At 51.7% G+C, this 19,572-nt stretch overlaps 1 protein-coding gene across 1 annotated transcript in view; it reads left to right on the forward strand.

The window, feature by feature from the left end:
• The window catches only part of GRK5 (G protein-coupled receptor kinase 5), a 226,240-nt gene that overhangs the window by 89,467 nt on the left and 117,201 nt on the right, over positions 1-19,572 (forward strand). The window contains exon 2 of the mRNA XM_061162762.1: positions 13,302-13,397. Within this exon, the coding sequence (XP_061018745.1) occupies positions 13,302-13,397 (96 nt within the window). The remainder of the gene's footprint in view (positions 1-13,301; positions 13,398-19,572) is intronic.

Below are 19,572 nucleotides of genomic sequence, written 5' to 3' on the forward strand. Positions count from 1 at the left end.
AGCACAGCATCATGAATGTTCTAGATGTCCCCAAGTAGTTTTATTCATTAGGGAAAAGTTATTTATCAGGAGAAAAAAGTGGTCAGCGTGAGCTTCATGGAGAAAGTGATATTTGTGTAAAAGCCTAAAGAAGGGGAAGGCATTAACGTGAAGATGTTTTCTCCCAGGGAAAGAGGAGGGCTCCGGGCAGAAGGAACAGCAGTAGCAGATGAACCTAGGTGAACCATGACCCCTGGGGTCACCAGCCTGCTGTCTGTTTTTGTAATAAAGTTTTATTGGACGATAGCCACGTTCATTTGTTTACATCTTTTATTGTCTGGGACCCAGGGACTTCAGCTGGGTCTTTACAGAAAAAAGTTCTCGACTTCTTAGCTAGAGCAAAGGTCCTCAACGGGGAAGGTGCCTGGGTATGTGGTGAACATGTGAGGAGAGGATGGCTGGAGTAAAGGAGGGAGTAGAAGCCAGTGAGGTCAGAGAGGTCACGGAGCCGAATCCTGTAGCCCTTCTGTGTGGCTTTCCCACAGCACCTCTGGCCAGTGTCCGGACAGATGCCGACATCATGTTGATGGAGTTGTGTGTGTGTGTGTGTGTGTGTGTGTGTGTGTATGTGTGTGTGTTGAGGAGGGGTGTGGTAGGGTACAGAGATGGCCAAACTTGTGAGTCCTAAGACCTGGGTTTTAGACCTGCTGTCTGTCCCTTACCAGCTCTGTGTCCTCAGATATCTCATTTACAAAAGTGATGATGGTGATGGTGGTGATGATGATGGTGGTGGTTGGGATAACGGGATGTTGATGGTGAAGTTGGTGGTGGTGGGGATGGGGGATGATGGTGATGTTGATGGTGGGGTTGGTTGAGGGGGATGGGGATGGTGGGGATGGTAATTAATGGTGGTGATGATGATGGCAGTGGTGATGATGGTGGTGGTGTTGATAGTAGCTATGTTTAGCGAGCCCCTACTGTGTGCTAGATACTTGCACACTTGACTCTAACCCTACAGCAGGGAGAGTTGGGTAGCAGCATCTTCCTTTGCGAGAGAAAACGCTGAGTGACTTAAGGAAGGCCATGTGCATGGCAGGGCTCAGATAACCTGCTCTGACAGCCACTTATGTTCTGGTGAAGAGACCTGGAGGCAATTAGTGTTAGCTGCTCAGTCATGTCCGACTCTTTGCGACGTCATAGACTGTAACCCACTAGGCTCCTCTGTTCATGCATTTCTCCAGGAAAGAATACTGGAATGGATTGCCATTCCTGTCTCCAGGGGATCTTCTGGATGCAGGGATCAAACATGGGTCTCCTGCATTGCAGGCGAATTCTTTACCATCTGAGCCACCAGGGAAGCTGGTGACAGTGCAACTGTCACTCAAGGGCCACAGCCTCTGGTCACGGTGGCCCACTCTTAGCACTGTCCTTGGGAACAAGAGTTTCTTGGGAGGGATGGTCCCCTGGCTGCCCTGCCCTTCTGCAACCCCCACCCCCACCCCCCCAAACCACTGCAGAGACCTCGCCTCTCTCAGGCTCCGTGTGGTGTGGAGGGGCCACGTTCCGCCATCCCCATGGCAACCAGTTACCAGGCCTTGTGTCGGTGTGGGTTTTCCTAATTGAGGTTGTGGGATCCTTCTGGTTGTGGCTGAGGTTTTTCTGCCCTGGAAGCCGGACGGCGGTGTGGCCATGAGGTGGGGCCAGGAGGTGCTGGGACCTGCCCGCAGGCCACAGCGGCGCTTGCCCTGTGCTGCCCCCGACGCCTCCCACCACTTCAACACTGCACTTCCTTTGAAGAACATGCTGGAGGTTTTAGGTGCTTGGAGCTGACAGCTGGGGCACCGCAGAACGTCCTGTGGTCAGGATCACTGTGTGTCTTTGCTGCACCATGTCCGGTCCCACGGAGGGTGGAGCCGGCCCCGAGGCCCGGGCTGTGGGAATGTACTTGCTCCCCGTTTGCCCATCATGGTTTTTGCCCACCCATCTGGCGGGGTCCCTGTGAACAACAGCAGCCCCAGCTAAGCCGCCGAGTTCAGCTCCCAGGTGTGTTAACAGGCCCTAGAAAGGCCTCCAGTCCCCCGCCCCGCCCCTCCTTGCCTCTCTGCATCTGGGCTGGGTCCTCCCTGAACTGGCTGCGTCTGCACCAGTGTTCGCCTTTTGAACCAAGCCCGGGCTTCCTCCTGCATCCTGAGCCCCTCCCTCAGGGCTCTGCCCCTGTGGGAAGGGTCAGTGCTCCCAAGTGGTGAAGGTGGGGCAGGGTCAGGCCATGGCCAGCACCTCTGCATGGGAAGAGGCTCTGTGTCCCCTGCTTCTGCCCTCCTGCCTCTCTTGCCCACCCCTGGGGTCTTAATCAAACTGGGAAGGCGCTGGACACACTTGAAGACACCAAGTGTCTTCCTGTCCTGGGAAACCGTGGACGCGGCTGCCCAGCATGAACGACACAGTTCCCATCACTGGAGATGCTGGGCCAGAGGTGCCTTTGGCAGCCCCTCGAGTTGTGTTTTCTTTCAAATGTTTCCATCAGTGGGTAGTTGTCCACTCAGCTCCCCTGAATCCTGACATCTCAACCCCAGCACTTGGGGATGGGGGGTAACAGAGGAGTGGGGGCGATGGGGGTGGGGAAGATGGAGGAGGAGTGACCTAGACTCAGGCGTCGTCCAGGGAACTTCACAGAGGAGGGTACCCTGAAGCAGAGACCCTGTGACTACTGGCTATTTCTAGAAACTGAGACCTCCAAAAACAGAACGAGGCCCCTGGCCCTTGTATTTGCCAGCTCCGTCCCCTTTGCCCTACCCACCTGATCAGCTCCCTTCTTATCTGTACCTATGGGATTGTCAAGAAACACTTCTGATAAAAAGATTCTGGGGTCCTGACCTGGTTCCACCCTCCCCACCCCCTTCTCCCCCTCCCCTCCCAGGTGAGGAAACTGAGGTGGGGGGCGGGGCGGGGCCCTGTCTTCCTCCCACAGCGGTGGCCAAGGGCCTTGGGTTGGAGAAAGTCACCTGCAGGCTGAGGTCACCTCAAGTACATTTGTCTGGAGTCCCTTTAGAAAAGGCTTGAGTCACTCAGTGACGCAGTCCCAAATGGCCCTGTAATTGGGCTCTTGACTTGTTTGGGGCTGCATGGAAAGACTGAACCAATGGGCTGCCTCACAGCCCCCCACCAGCCAGGGCTGTGGGTACCGCTGTGGCAGCATCAAAGGTCGCGGAGCCCTGGGGGTCGGACAGAAAGGCTGATGGCAGAGAGGGCGAGCGGAGGAAGGAGCAGACCCAGGCATCACCTGCCCCCCCATCAGGAAAACCGGCCTCCTCAGAGGAAAACCGGCCTCTGAGAACACCCACAGCCTCCCCGCGGTGAGACTTTCTGGAAAACCAGCCCTGCAGGTCATGCTGCGGAAACAGTCCTGCAAGCTCACCTGGGTAGAAAGGAATGGACAGACTCTGTAACTCTACTGACGTCACAGGCAGTGTTGTCACAGAGCCTTCCACTTGACTGGCTGGAGCTGCTGAGTCATCAGCCGCTGTGGCTGGAAACAGAGGGAGGGAGCCTTCCCACGCACACCCAGGGATGCTCGAGACCCTCCCAGACCTTGATCCAAGTGTGCTGAGAGCCACACCTCTGCTTTTCATGGCTCTCACCCCCCACCCTGCCCCTGCACCGAGATGTGTATCCTAAAGACCTGCTTTGCAACACAATTTGAGTTTCTTACAAATTTGGTCCCTTAGCATGACCTTTCCAAGTTTATCATGACCTTTCCAACCTCCTGGTCCCCTGGTGACCCACAGGCCCTGTGGGAGGGGCTCTGAGATGGAAGGAGGAAGAGGCCCTGTGGAGCATCCTGGAGCCCCCTGTGGCCCGGGCCCTCCCCCAACACCCGTGCTCCGGTGCCTTTAGCCAGCGGCGCTCTAAACCGTCTTGGCCAGGAGGCTGGCCATTTCTGTGGTTTTGATTGTGTTGCCTCTGGTCACGCCTGGCACTACCTACCTTGGGAAACGCTACTGAGTTTCTCTAAGTCTCACTCAGCCGTTCTGTCTCGCCCCATCCACAGGGGCCAGAACTGATCAGATTGTTTCAGAGTCAAGGCTGGCCTGAGACATGTAGCCTTGTTGTTCCTGTGGTCCAGTGGCTCAATCGTGTCCAACTTTTTGTGACTCCGTGGACTGCAGCATGCCAGGCTTCTCTGTCCTCCACCATCTCCTGGAATTTGCTCAAACCCCTGTCCACATGTGGGCTGCCTGTAGGGAAAAGATGTATCGGCCAGTCGGATCTGTTCCTTGGAAATTCTCTAGGCAAGAATACTGGAGTGGATAGCCACTCCCTTCTCCAGCGGATCTCCCCCACCCAGGGATGGAACCTGGGTCTCCCGCTTTGCAGGCAGATTCTTTACCCTCTGAGTCACCAGGGAAGCCCCTCTTGGGAGTTTGGACTCAGGATTCTGGCCAATGGGTAGGGAGGGGGCTTTGGGGCCTGCTGGTTGCAGCACAATTCTGATACTGACTACCCTGAATGAGCAAAAACTCCGCAGGGGGAGCACAGTTCCCACAAGACCACCGCCCTCACTTCAGACCCCAGATGCGAATTTGGGCATCCCCAGGCCATGTGTACTTCTGACTAATTGACTACAAATTTGGGAATTCCCCCAACCCCTCTCAGGTTTGATTATTCTCTAGGACGACTCACAGAACTCAGGAGAGCTCTAGATTTACAATTTTATTAGAGTGAAAGGATACAAATCTGAACCGGCAAAATGAGGAGATGCACAAGGCAAGGTCTGTGATGGACACGTCACCCTCCCAGCACCGGGGTGTGAGCACTGACCAGGAAGTTCACCCAAACTGGGTGCCCAGAGTTTTTATTGGGCTTTCATTACTTAGGCATGATTGATTGAATCATTAGTCACGTGGTTGAACTCAGCCTCCAGCCTCCTTCCCCACCCCGAAGTTTGGACACTGTCATTTGGCTCAAAGCCTTGACCCTCTAACCAACCATGGTTGGTCATTCTGGCATGGCCAGCCTCAGCCCCAGTCATCTCATTAGCATAAGCTCAGATACAGTTCTGGGGGTCCACCATGAATAAAACCCACATCCCCAACACTCAGAAAATTTCCAGGACTGGGAGGTCACCTCCCAGGAGCCGAGAACCAAGCCAGTGTTTTCATTATACAACAATGGCCAGTTGGGTTCCATGCAAAGAGGTGAGTGAGCGTGGCATGGTCTGCAGAGAGGCAGAGACACCCCAGCCCCAGATTCTCCATGTGTCCATGGCATTCCTGTTCCTACAAACCCTGTTGCTCTTGACTGCCTCTCCTTGGATGCCTAGAAGCTCCTTATGACCCTGGTATTAATCCTCATCTTTGAGAGTCAAGTTGAATGAGTCTCTCATCCTGCTCACCTTGGCTAGAACTGCACTCACCAACACAGTTTTGCAATCTGAGCCAAGTCTGTCCTGGAGGAATGTAGTCCATGGGAAAACCAGCCTCCAACTTCCTCAGGGCCCACAAAATGCATCAGGTCCTCTATGGATCCTGGTGTGCCATCTCCAGGGGTGATGCTTTTCTCTATGGAGTCTGTAGAACAATAAAGGTCCAAGGGCCATCAGAATGGGACAAGGCACCCAGGAAGTATATGGTGTGTGTGCTGATGATTTGGGTGGTGTTTGAAGGGAGTCCTTCCCACTCCTTAGGGAGCCAGACTGGGGCCTGGAGTTGTGGGTCCCTGAGGCCATCTCAGCAGCCTTTACCCACCAAGGCCGGTGGTGAGCTTCTCTCCAGCGTCTCCCTCTAGTTTTCTGGAAACCGTTGGGTCCATATCCAGTTTGTCCCCCTACCCCAGCGAGTGGCCAGATAAGTGGATTTGTGGGCATCGTGTGAGAAGAATGCCTGAGTCAGGCAGGGACAGGGACCTGGGTTCTTAACAGAGTCACACCCCAGCATTACTGAACTTCCAAACACCTGTGTGTTTCTTCAGATCCTTTTTAGAAGTAGGCAGAGCAGAAATAATAATCAGAGAAATTTCCAGAAAGGGTGGTCCAGTCATACCATTTCCCACGTGATGCTCAAGGACTTGCTCCAACTTGACTCTGCATCAGAATCACCTGGAAGGCTCATTAAAACGCATTGCTGGGCCCCCTTCCAGAATTTCTGACTCTGTAGATCTAAGGTGGGGCCCAAGATTTTGCATTTCTAACCAATTCCCCAGTGATGCTGGTGCAACTGGTCCAAGGACCACACTGGGAACCACTGATTGGAGGGCGTGAAGGCAAGTCTTTGCAACACATGCGGAGTCTTGCTCAGCTTCTACCCAAGGAACCTTTCTCTGACCGATTGCTCATTTGTTACCAGGAGGGAAGAGAACAGTAGACCAGGAGTCAGGATGCCTGGGTCTTGGTTTATCTATTGTTTAATATGACTGTTTCGAGTCTTAGTTGCAGAACACGGGATCTCCATCACGTTATGCAGGATCTTTCCTTGCAGCATTCAGACTCTCTAGTTGTGGCTCAAGGGCCAGGTTGTTCCTTGGCATGAGGGACTTTAGTTCCCTGACCAGGGACTGAATTCATGTCCCCTGCATTACAGATGGATTCTTTACCACTGGACCACTGGGGAAGTCCCTGGGTCCTGGTTCAGATATAACACAAACTGCTTGAGTGATTTGAAACAAAGTTCTTGCCTTTCTGAATCTATTTCCTCACTTGTCAAATGGGACCATTAAGAGGATCTACCTTGTGTGGTTAATGAGAGGATTAAATGAGAAGATGTCTAAACAAACAGCTCCCTGACCCTGGTAGTACAGGAAATGCGACATTTCTTTAACTTCCAAATCAGATATCCTGTAAGATTAATGAGAAGTTCGAGGTCAGTTGTTCTGCAAAGGTCTGTTCCCCTATCCCTTCCAAAGATAGCACAAAAAGTCCCAGGGCTCCAAAGCCTGTATCAATCACTCAAGTCATGTCTGACTCTTTGCGAACCCATGGACTGTAGCCCTCCAGGCTTCTCTGTTCATGAAATTCTCCAGGCAAGAGTACTGGAGTGGGTTGCCATTCCCTTCTCCAAGGGATCTTCCTAACCCAGGGATCAAACTCAGGCCTCCCACATTGCAGGCAGATTCTTTACCCTCTGAGCCACAAAGTGAAGTGAAGTGAAGCTTCTCAGTTGTGTCCGACTCTTTGTGACCCCATGGACTGTAGCCTACCAGACTCCTTCGTCCATGGAATTTTCCAGGCAAGAGTACTGGAGTGGGTTGCCATTTCCTTCTCCAGGAAATTTTTTCTGACCCAGGGATAGAACCCAGGTCTCCCACATTGCAGGCAGACGCTTTACCATCTGAGCCACCAGGGAAGCCCTTAAGGCTCCAAGGAGTCCCCAAAATAAGACCTCAGACCATTGGGGTCACTGCTGTTGCCTGTTTTGTCAGTGTCCTTCGGGGGAGGGGTCTCGACGTCAGCTCCCCTGTGTCAGGCTGGCCCCGGGTCCCTCACTGCTCAGAGTCCCTCATCCCTGGGATCTTGCGGGGACTGTGCCTTCCTGGAGCGCGGCCTTCCCCCTGCTACCCCTCCCAGACACTCTCCCCCTCATTCTCATTTCAGTCCTCAGCCCTCAAAGCGCAAACACCTTCCTAGAAAACAGTAGATGCCACGAGAATAACAGTCAATTTCTTCCCCCACAATGACAGTTTTCTCATGGTAGCTTTTTGGCATGATCCTTTCATTCTTCCCTGGGGGTGTCTATGGGAATGAAAGAAATGCCAATTAGTTTCTCAGTAGCTCAGCCTGTTCTGAGCGCTTAAAGACGTGATAGCTCTTTATTACTCTGCTTTCTTCCCAAGTCCTGCGTTTCATCCCCGCTGGGGCTTGCCCGCCTGCTGGCCACTCTCCCCGCTCCCCTGCCCTGCCACCCACTTATCATGCTTCTCTCAGCCCATCTGGGCTGCACCTGCATGAGACCACTGCTGGCAGCCAAGGGGGGACCCTGGAGGCTGGAGCGAGCAGAGTGATGTGCTAAGCCACTTCGTCCCTGGAGGCTGTTCCTGGGGAACGCTGCATCTTCCTGCCGCCCAACTTTCTCCAGGTTGTGCTTAGACTCATGTCCACTCGGGAGAGAGGCCCATTGCCTTGGTCCCTTGGTGCCTTCCCCGGAGCTGCGAGCGGGGGAGTTCAGCCCATGTCCCCAAGCCCGACATCGTGGTCTCTTCTCACTTCTGGTGGGAGCCCTCCAGGCTGACGACCAGCCTGTGTTGCTGGCACCCCTCCTTGGAGGGAGCCCCCTTCCTCCATGAGCCCCCCACCTGCCTGACCACACCCCCAGCAGCCTCACTCAGCTCTGCTCTCTGAAGCCTGGGGTGAGCTGGAGTTCCACGAAGGTGGGCACTCTGTCCTCTTGGCCACCTCACTTTCAGCACATGGAAGGTAAACCATGAGCAGCGGTGGGCTGGTGGGTGAAGAAAAGAAAGCCCGGGGATGCTCGAGATAGGAAGTGGCTGTGAATCAGCATGGGTTGGAGAAGATATGGACTTCTGTTTGCATTGTGTGGTTTGTTCATTGGACCCATTAGCCCCTTTCCCTGAGCCTGAGGTTTCTCATCTGTGAAATGGGGTTAGTACTAAATGAGGACCACAACATGTAGCACTTAGCTCAGTGCTAAGCCCAGAGGGCGATCCTTACAAATATTCATTTACCCAGTCAGCATAACATAACAAAAGCTTGCAATTGTCCAGGCCAATTGTGTTAGCTGCCCCATCCTCTGGAAGGATATGGAGCAAGAATCTGGACTGAGCTGGGAGGGGGTTGTGGGCCAGACAAGGGAATCTGCCTTTCAAGAGCAGCCCTGGAGAGGGGATTAGAAGGGAGTCTTGAAGAAGGAGCAGGGCTTCAGTAGGCAGAGGCATCAGTTCTAGAAGTCAGAAGTCTAACCTGCATCTTACTGGGTAAAAACTAGGGAGTTGGTAGGGCTGTTATGTTTCTGGGGCCTCTAAGAGAGAATCTGTTCTTGCCTCGTCCAGTTTCTAGAGGCTGCCTGCATCCCTTGGCTTGTGGCCCCTTCCTTCTTCAAAGCCAGCAGTAGCTGATCTAGTCTTTCTCATATCACATCACTCTGAGCTGACTCTCCTGCCTCTGGTTACATCAGGTCCACCGGATCATCCAGGATAACATCCCTGTCACTATCCTTAATTCCATCTGTAACCATAATTCCCTTTGCCTTGTAACCTAATGTATTCACAGGTGCCAGCAGTTAAGGGTTACTTTGGAGGAGTATGATTTTGCCTACATAGTCCCTGCCCTGTTCTGGGGGCTGAGGGGGTGAGGAGGAAGAGGAATCTTCCCCCAGGAGGCTGTGTGGTACCTACCCTCTCTTCATCACTCCAGCCTCTGTGTTACATTCTCCAGGTGGCCTTGACTCACTTTTCCCCTCTCCCCACTGCCACCACTGCCCCATTACTAGCAAGTCTCTCCCAAACTCTGCACTTCTCCTGAATGTTGGTCATAATGGTCATAAATAAAGCAGCATCCTCCATTTCAGCACTATTGACACTTTGAGCACTTAGTTCTCTGTTGTGTGGGGGTGCTGTCCTACACCTTGTATGATGTTTAACTCTGTCTCTGGCCTCTACCTGCCAGATGCTGGCAGCGCTCTTATCTGGGTGTGACAACCCCAAATATCTCTAGACACTGCCGGATGTCTTCTGGAGGACAAATTGCCCCGGGGGTTGAGAACCACTGATATCAAGACTTAATGTCTTCCTTACCAGATTGGGCACCCCAAGATGGAAGCCCCAGAAGGGTGACACCCCGTTGGTCTTCTCCATCCCTGTGTCCCCAGCACCTGTGTGCTGATTGGCATTTAGTAGATGCTCAACATACTCGTTGAATGAATTAATGGGTTTGTGTTAATTTTCTTTATTTTGTGTTAACTTTCTTAATGGAGAAGTTAGCCTATATTCTTTAAGTAGCCCCATTCCTGGGTTCCGCTCACAGAGTTGGGGTTCAGGCTGATGAGGTACAACCTGTGAGTCTGTATGGCCAAGAGTTCTTCACCAATTTCTCAAAAAGGCAAACATAGAATGACCATATGATCCACCGGTTCTGCTCCTAGGCATATACCCGAAGGAATTGAAAGCAGGGACTCAGATATTCAGAGCAGCTGTATTCACGATAGCCAGAAGGTGGACACCATCCAAGCATCCACCAAGAGACAAATGGATAAACAAAAGGTGGTATGTACACACACAACAGAGGATCATTCCACCGTACAGTGGAGTGAAATCTGACACACGCTACAACATGGATGAACCTCGAAGACATCATGCCAAGTGGAATCAGCCAGTCACAGAAGAGCACATTCTGTGTGCTGTCATCATGAGGTCCCTGGAGCAGTCAAACCAGAGACAGAAAGTAGAATGGGGGTTGCCAGGGCGGAGGGGGCTGGGAGCCGGTGTTGGATGGGCACCGAGTTTCTGCTCGGGATGATGAAAGGGTTCTGGAGCGGGGTGGTGGCGATGGTTACATGGCATTGTGAATGTACTTAGTACCGTGGAATTGTATACCTAAAAATGGTTAAAATGGTGTATTTTCTGTTACTTATATTTTACCACGCACACAAAAGTGCTTCATCCCAGCCAGATCTGGGAATGAAGAATGTGGAATGAATGGTGGGGGGTGGGGGTGGGGTTGCATACTAGATGAGCTCTAACCGTTCCTTTAGGCCTTGGAGCTGGAGCTGATGGGGATGGGAGCAGACTTGGCTAATTTCTCCAGGGGGCAGCCCTCCCCTGGGACATACACATAACTAAGATTTAAGGGGCCAGGCTGGCCACTGAATGGAGGCCACATGTCGTGTCCACGGGCAGCTGCACCCAGCTCTGTCTGAGCCTTGCCATGTACCTGGTTACGGGAGAGAAGTCCCGAATCTGGGTTTATATGAAAAACCTCAGTGTTTAAATCTTGACACCTGGTTCAGTGAACAGGTGAACAAGTCAACAAGGCACTTGTGGGTCAAACAGAACAGCTCTTGAGGCCTCGGGTGTGGGGTGGCGTGTTTTCTTTGAGGCTTGGGTCTCCGCTGAAGACCTCCAAGTTCTGCTTGCTCTTACCAGATGTCCTGTCACTTCTGAGGTCCGGGGCCAGCTCTCTCTGTGATCCCTGGGAGTTTCCCTTGCTTACAGGGCTCCTGAAAGGGAGCTTTATAGACAGAAGGATGCATATGAGTGCCTGGGGTCTGGATTCTGCTCAGGCTGGGGTCTCGTGTCTGCCATTTGTGAGCTGTGGGGTGTAGGAGACTTACCTCTTTCTTCCCTGTTTCCTCAGTTTCCTTGTCTTTCAAGTGGGATAGTAATAGCTCTGCCTGGGAGAGTTAGAGTGGGGCCTCAGGGAAGGCCAGCTGAAGGGCCCCGAGGTGTGTGTGGGCGGTGATGTGTGCCAGCTCCGGTGGGAGCACCCAGCATGCGTGAAGCAGCACAGGCCATCAGCTGGGAAATTACACAACCTGGACATCTGTTTCTGCGTCTGTGATGTACCTGGTGATCTGCTCCTCCAAGAGTCATTCTGGGGATTAAATAAGATAATGTCCAAACAGTGTCTGGCCACAGCATGTGCCCCGTACACATTCATTTCGTTCCTTGTAGTCCAATGCTTTTGATCTTTGCGAAGACTTGAGCAGAGGGAGCTGGGGCTGCTTGGTCAGGGCTGGAAACAGAACGAGCAGAGAGCCAGGAAATGGACTCTGTCCTGCCCCTCTGCACTGGCTCTCTCTCCTCCTTCCCGGCTCTGAGGATGGTCCTGGTTTTGTCTTTAGAAGCCCACACACTGGCTGTTTTGGAAGGTGGTCTCAGCTTTCCAGGGCAATTGAATAACTTGGGAATCTCCATTTATTGATACCGACTCTTTCAAGATCCCATGAACTGTAGCCTGCCAGGCTCCTCTGTCCTTGGAATTTTCCAGGCAAGACTACTGGAGTGGGTTGCCATTTCCTCCTCCAGGGGATCTTCCCAACCCAGGGATTGAACCTGCATCTCCTGCATTGCAGGAGGCTTCTTTACCATTTGAGCCACCAGGGAAGCTGCTACATTTATTGAGATCAGCTCCATGCCAGCCCCAGAACACATACTTTGCTGGGGATGGGCCCAGAGGCCAGCTCCTTCACGATACCCTGGGTTGGCTGGCTGGAGAAAGGGCCTTTGCCCTGCCTGGACCCTCTCTGAGGGTCAGAGACTAGGGGGACATCATACCCACCCAGCTTAGGGAGCAGCCCAGGGTGCCGAGGACCTGCCCAAGATCCCGTGTCTCTGTAACCAGGCCCCAAACCCCACAGATACTTGGGGTGTTGATCCCATGAAAGAGGATAAAAGGCCCTTAAAATCCTGAGATGCTAAGGGGCCTAAAGGGCTATGTGACCTTTGATGAGTGACTGACCAGTGGAATTTAAGGACCACTCTGGCAACAGGGGTCAGACAAATGCATCTCAGGTTCTTGTAGGGTCCTAACCATGTGATGGTACAGAGGTGCCTCCAGGTCCAATTTCCAAGTGGTGGTGGGCTCAGGGACATGCAGGCCGGAGTCAGCACCCCCTTGTTGCTTACACACCTGAGTGTTCTGAGGTCTGTCCACCGGCCAGGGATAAGAAGTATTGGGGCGACAGGAACACCCGTGTGTGCACCTTCCTCAGCTCCATGTATTCATTTTGTGTGCTTGTTACATGTTTGTTCACTGTGTTTGTATGTTTATCACATGTGCATATTCATCGCATGTGTGTCCCTAGCACGTGTTCATTATAGGGCATGCTGGGCAGGATACGGGGAGGGATGGGCAGCTGATGTGGTCCATCAGGAGTCCTTCCAGCCTTGAGAAATGTGTCCTCTGGGGTTTGTGAGGCGGGAGAAGAAGGGGGTACTCAAGGCGAGGGAGAGTTGACGTCCTTGTTCCCAGTACCTGGCCTCCAGCTGGGGATGGGGACTGTCCACAGGAAACAAGAGGACAAAATGAGGTGGTGGTGGGGGGGGCGCATTTGTGAATCCATCTCACCCATTTGTGAATCCATTTCACCAGGCTTTCCTGAGCCAGTCGGCCAGGTTCAGCTGTAGTAAGGTTGAGGTCTAGTCTGGGGCTGATGCCAGGTCCCCAGTGGGGCTGCACAACATGGTTAAGATATCAGCAAAGAACGGGTACCCGGTGTAGGTGCAGAAGTGGGTGATGGGAGGGGCTGGCTAGGGAGGGGCTTGTCCCAGTCTCCTGGGTAGGAAGCTGCACCCAGGCTCACTGGGATGGGACGTGGGCTCTGGCACTTCAGGCAACACCAGCATCAGCTCCCCATCTTTCTCTCCCATCTCTGCAGGAGGCGGAGGAAAGCGCAAAGGGAAAAGCAAGAAGTGGAAGGAAATCCTAAAGTTCCCTCACATTAGCCAGTGTGAAGACCTCCGAAGGACCATAGGTAAGCCGTCCTGCTCCAGGGGGCGCGGGGAGGAGCTGGGAGGGGAGCGAGGAGCCCAGTCACTGCTGAGTCATCTGTCCAGCGTGTCAAAATGGACAATGCTGTAAAGTGGTGCCAGGTAGGAGCTCCAAGCTGATGCCTTTGCCAGTTGGCATAAAGATACAGCCAACATTCATCCAACATTCATGGAGCATTTGATGCATGCTGGGTGGGATCAACCCCCAATTACCCTTTGAGGCTGTTAATTTGCCTCCCTTACTTTATGTGTCTGTATGTGCCTGCTAAGTGGCTTCGGTCATGTCTGACTCTTTGCAATACTATGGACTGTAGCCCGCCAGGCTCCTCTATCCTCCTAAAGATGAGGGAGAGGCAGACTGGCTGAGACCTCGGGCTGTGGGGAGTGATGATGTGCCAGTGAGCTCCTGGCTTTCCTTTTTGCCTCCCTTATATCCCCGGAGACACTCACCACCCAGAAATGCCAGTGGGTGCAAACAAAGACAACACCTCCCATCCAAAAATAAATAAAGAAATAAAAATCGTGTTCTCTCTGGGCAATGGCCAGGGACAGGGACAGCTGAGCTGAGCTGGCCCCTCCAGAACGGTCACACTTTGGCCACTGTTCACCCCAACAATGTGGACACCTCACTTTCTACCTTCCTTCTCACTTACCCTTGAGCCAGATTCAGAGATCTAGTGCTCCCTCCCTCTCCATGTCTCTCATCTCTGATCCTGACACTTGGAGGTGAGCGAGCTCTACTGAGATTCATTCCCTGCCCCCTGATTCTCAGTCCCCCCAAGTCTAACCCTGCTCCCCAGGAGGCCTCAGACCATTGCCCCAGGCCACCAAGGCCCGTCACCTTCCGGTTGGCCTGGCCCCACCCTCTTCACTTCCGGCCTGGGGGACCCGGGAGCCTAGGTTTTACCTCTGAGCTTTGCTCTGCCAGTGGACCCCACCCCACGGGCCCCCGCCCCATCTGTCTGTCTAGGTCCATAAACCAGCCTCTTGGCACAGTCCACTCCCCTGGGAGGGTGTGAGAAACGTGTGCGCTGGCGTGTGAAAATGAATTCTTCTGTTCTCCTTGAGGGCATTGAAAAGGCTCTGTGTGTGAGGGCAGTGTGAAGAGAGGCCGGGAAAACAGGAAGGCCGCCTTAAACCAGCCGAGGGACTACTGCTCGCGGGGACGGGCCCCAGGGCTCGGGCCTTCCTGCGTGTTTACAGTCCGTCGCCCTGGTGTTTGCCCAGTCTCTGCTGGGGTCCTGCTGGAAGGCTTTCCTAAATAAAAATCTCATTTCTTTTCTAGACCAATACACAAACCAAACAGTGGCAAATGCCGCATTTATTTTTCTTGCGCACACATGAGCTCATTTTCTAAAGGTTTGGAGAGGATGTCCCGGGACAGGCTTTGGGCCAGGGTGACGCAGCCCTTGTGGACCTGGAAGGCTGTGTGGGAAGGCTCTTCATTAGAGGGGAGGACGGAGCCCTCTAGGATCCCCTGGACTGGCCAGAACAGTGGTCTGTTAAAGCCATACCCTCTCTCTTGCGCTCAGCATGGCCCTGATAACTGCAAGCCATCTCCCCCAGCAGAGACCCCAGGGTGATTTTAAGAAATGAGAACAGCACCCAGTGGACCCCTTGCTGAAACAACAGCCGCCTCTCCTTCCCCCTGGAATGAAACACAAACTTCTCACCGTGCCTTATGAGCACTTTGGCCGTTGTATGAAGCTTGGGGATCCCCTCTCAGAATAATGTTTTTACATATACAGAAAATAAAGTACATGGTGTTGCAAAGGAAACCAGTTCTTTTCCGATAATTAGGTACTTTAAAATATTATGATCTGGAAGTATATGAGCTTTTTTGTCTTTCAGTCATGTCTGATTCTTTGAGGTCCCATGGCCTGTAGTCTGCCAGGCTCCTCTGTCCATGGAATTTTCCAGGCAAGATTATTGGAGCAGGTTGCCATTGCCTACTCCAGGGGATCTTCCCAAGCCATGCATCAAACCTGCATCTCTGTGTCTCCTGCATTGGCAGGTGGAGTCTTTTACCACTGCACCACCTGGGAAGCTTTAATAATGCTCAGCAACTGGTCTAACCAAGGCTCAGCAACTGTTCTAATAGCTACTGTAATTCTGAATTAGTGAGGAGCATAATGGTGATTGCAGCCATGAAATTAAATGATGCTTACTCCTTGGAAGGAAAGTTATGACCAACCTAAATAGCATATTAAAAAGCAGAGATATTACTTTGCCAACAAAGGTCCATCTAGTCAAGGCTATGGTTTTTCCAGTGGTCATGTATGAATGTGAGAGTTGGACTGTGAAGAAAGCTGAGTGCCAAAAAATTGATGCTTTTGAACTGTGGTGTTGGAGAAGACTCTTGAGAGTCCCTTGGACTGCAAGGAGATCCAACCAGTCCATCCTGAGGGAGATCAGCCCTAGGTGTTCATTGGAAGGACTGATGCTGAAGCTGAAACTCCAATACTTTGGCCACCTCATGTGAAGAGTTGACTCATTGGAAAAGACCCTGATGCTGGGAGGGATTGGGGGCAGGAGGAGAAGGGGACGACAGAGGATGAGATGGCTGGATGGCATCACCAACTCGATGGGTATGAGTTTGAGTAAACTCCGGGAGTTGGTGATGGACAGAGAGGGCTGGTGTGCTGTGATTCATGGGGTTGCAAAGAGTCAGACACGACTGAGCGACTGAACTGAACTGAACTGATAAGTAATATTTCCAGATACCTGCAATGATGGTAATATGAATGGGTGTGAGATTTCTGTTGTTGACCATTCCCAGGCACTGCTAATGTTACTGTGGGTTGTTGTTGACATTTGTGACTCAAGGAAGTACTCATTTCCAGTTACAGGCTGATGAATAGAGAGACGATGTTTTTCTCCATCCAAGTTCAGTGAGTGAGCGAAGTCGCTGAGTGGTGTCTGACTCTTTGCGACCCTATGGACTGTAGCCTACCAGGCTCCTTCATCCATGGGATTTTCCAGGCAAGAATACTGGAGTGGGTTGCCATTTCCTTCTCCAGGAGATCTTCCTGACCCAGGGATTGAACCCAGGTCTCCCGCATCGTAGGCAGACGCTTTACCAGCTGGGCCACCAGGCAAGTCAAGGTTCAAGGACCTCTTAAATCCTATCCATGGACCTCTTGGCAATGCCCTTCCTATGCTGCCTTGTATGAGTCTGCCTTCACCTTGGTCTCAGTCACTCCCTCCACCTCTATTGACTTTGCTGTGCTGGTTGCTTTTTCCTTGACTACCCCAAGCTTGTCTCTAGCCTAGAGCCACTGGACCTGCTGTTCCTTCTGCCTAGAATGCTCTTCCCCCACATTCAGGGGACCTTTAGGTCTCAGTTCAGATAGCACTTCCATAGAAAAGCCTTCTGGGACTTCCCTGGTGGTCCAGTAGCTAAGACCATGCTCCTATTGTAGGGGGCCCAGGTACCATCCCTGTTCAGGGAACTAGATCCCACATGCTGCAACCAAAGATCCTGCATGCCACGGTGAAGATGGAAGAGCCTGCTTGCCACAACTGAGACCCGGTACAGCCAAATAAATAAATATTTTTTTAAAAAAGAAGAGAAAAGCCTTTCCAACTAATCTTTAGAAAGGGACTGTATTCTCCTTTTAATTGCTATCTTTCACATAGTGCTGTCTATTAATCCTCTTGGCCCATGACCCCAGCTGCAGTCATCTTGTGTTTAGTTGTTGACCTGTGTGTTTTTTCTCTCCCTCACTGGACTGGATGTCCCATGACCACAGTGACTGTGTGGGTCACCACTAGGACAGTGCCTGGCACACTGTAGGGGCTCATTAAATACTGGGAGAGTCAATGAAGTGAAATCTTGAAAATTGGGGCTCTGTTTAGAAAATCTGTAACATGAACTTGGCATTCCCAAATTTAATGTAGCCCATGGTTTAAAACTAAAAGTCCTGAAAGTTCAGGCTTAGAAGGTACCTTAGAAAGCATCTGTTTTAACACGCCATTCCCCCATTCCCTACCAGATAGATGAACAAGTCACAGGGGCAGGTGACGTGGTGACTCCTGGCCCAGGCCAATTTCCCCTGAGGCAGCAATTAAAATGATTCTTACAGGGAGGTTAGACTTTTACAGAATTCTCAACTCAAGGAACTGGAGAGCATGTTGTCCAACCACCCTTTTCAGACCTGAGTCTGAATTTCAGAGTCTGTTAGCCTCTGAGAGGAGAAGTGACCTGCCTTGGACAGTCCAGGCCCCTGGTCCTCAGCTGCAACTCTCCATTCACCAGCATTATATTGACTCACAAACATTTTTTTGGCATCAGCCCCCAGCCAGTACCCAAAGCAGAGAGACTGCTTAGGCACTCAGAAAAAGAGACATTTCTGTCTCTTTTTTTCTTTCATCTTCTAAGTGTGGGTTGCCTGTTCATCAGATTACTGTACAAGTTTATTGGGCCCTCATGGTATGCTATGCACTTGAGAAACAGGCCTGATTCCTGACCACCCCCCCCCACCCCGACCCCTGCCGCCGCCCTCAAGCTCACTCATGGCTGAACCCAGGAGGCTGGCAGAAATAGGTGTTAGCAAATTGAGAAAGTTTCATGTTGGAGGGACAGATTGCTGAGCTGGAGAACCGTGCTGTGGGTCTTCCACCCATCAAGAACTTCTCTGGAGGAAATGACATCACTCTGAGCCTCTCGGGGCATCTCTTTGTGTGAGCTCCCGAGAGACGTGGACCACATCCTCCTTCTTGGGTCTCCATTGCTGGTACTGGGAGTAGGTGGATGGATGGATGTATCAAGTGATTGAATGGGTGCTGCCCTCCTTCCCAGCCTGGAAACTGTAACTAACTGTGAATGGCGGCAATGAGTATTAAGACAGAGATTCCTTGCCACATGTATCTACTTCCAATTGAGCCCCAGACATCAGTAACCAATTTTAGACAGTCCTGGCAGAGAGCAGACAGATTGTGAGAAGAGGAAGTGTTCTCTAATATCTGCTTGATGAAACATCGAATAATGGCATTCGTTAGTAAGCTAATTGTAAGATAATTAGAGAGAGCCCAAATCAAAGTAGTTCTCAGAATATCCAGAGCTTGGAAGGCAGGAACATCATTGTGAAGATAAAAGATTGTTGAGGTCTGCAAATATTTCTCAGTGACGCAGAAAGTTCTGTTGGGCATAAAGTGTGGCATTTTTATTTATTTAGCTCAGGCTCATTGCGTACTTTATTCTTTCATTAAAAAAGAAAAAAAGAGTATGAGGGGGCTTGAGTGAAAGAGTTGATTATTTCTCTATTTGGCAATATTTCTACAGGACTGTCCAAAAGCTATATAATAAATCAAGCCCCCTCCCCACCTCCTGGCAGGGTGACGTTTACGAGGAGACTTCTCACAGAAAGTAGATGCCGCCGTGCCCTGCACCCTCACGGACTGATGGGACAGGAGAGATTTCATTTGCCTTGTGGGAGAGAACCGCTTGCCAAAGCCTTAACTCTTTCTAGGAGCAGCAACTCTAGGCTGTGGGGGATTTCTAGAAGAAAATGTAGGCTTTTAACTTTAAAGAAGGAAAACCACGGGGCTTCCCAGGTGATCCAGTGGTTAAGCTTCCGCTTCTCAATGCAGGGGGTGCTGGTTCAGTCCTTGCAATGGGGGACTAAGGTCCCATTTGCCTTGGTGTGCAGCCAAAAAAATTTAAAAATGAAAATAACGTGAAGTCTGCCTTGAACTAGCTTAGTCTTGATTATTCACTCAGTGTTGCTCATGGTCTTTCAACAAGAAATCAGCCTACAGACACGTGTTGAGCCCCCTACTGTGTGCAGGCCCAGGAGCTGTACCATTGGCCACAGAAGCAATGTCATCTTGTGGAAGGCCGTTGGCATTAAAGTCAAATGGTGGCTCCGTGGCTCCCAGTTGTGTGACATGGGGCGAGTTGCTTGGTTTCTCTGGATTGCAAGTTTCTTTGTCTCGAAAATGGGACACACGAATACCAACCTGGTAGAATTGTTGGGAGGGCCAGCAGGGTGCCTACTACACACTGTCCTTATCACCATTATCATCATGGTGCTGGTGGTGTAGGGTAAAGGCTGAAGGCCCTGCGGGGGAGGCTTTAGAATTTCCCGAAGAAGCCAAATTGGCTACAAATGATGAGTGGGGCTAGCCGCTTTTGTGCAGATGTCATGTTGGCCAGTG

This window comes from Dama dama, chromosome 15 (assembly GCF_033118175.1).
Source record: "Dama dama isolate Ldn47 chromosome 15, ASM3311817v1, whole genome shotgun sequence".
Taxonomy (NCBI): Eukaryota; Metazoa; Chordata; class Mammalia; order Artiodactyla; family Cervidae; genus Dama; species Dama dama.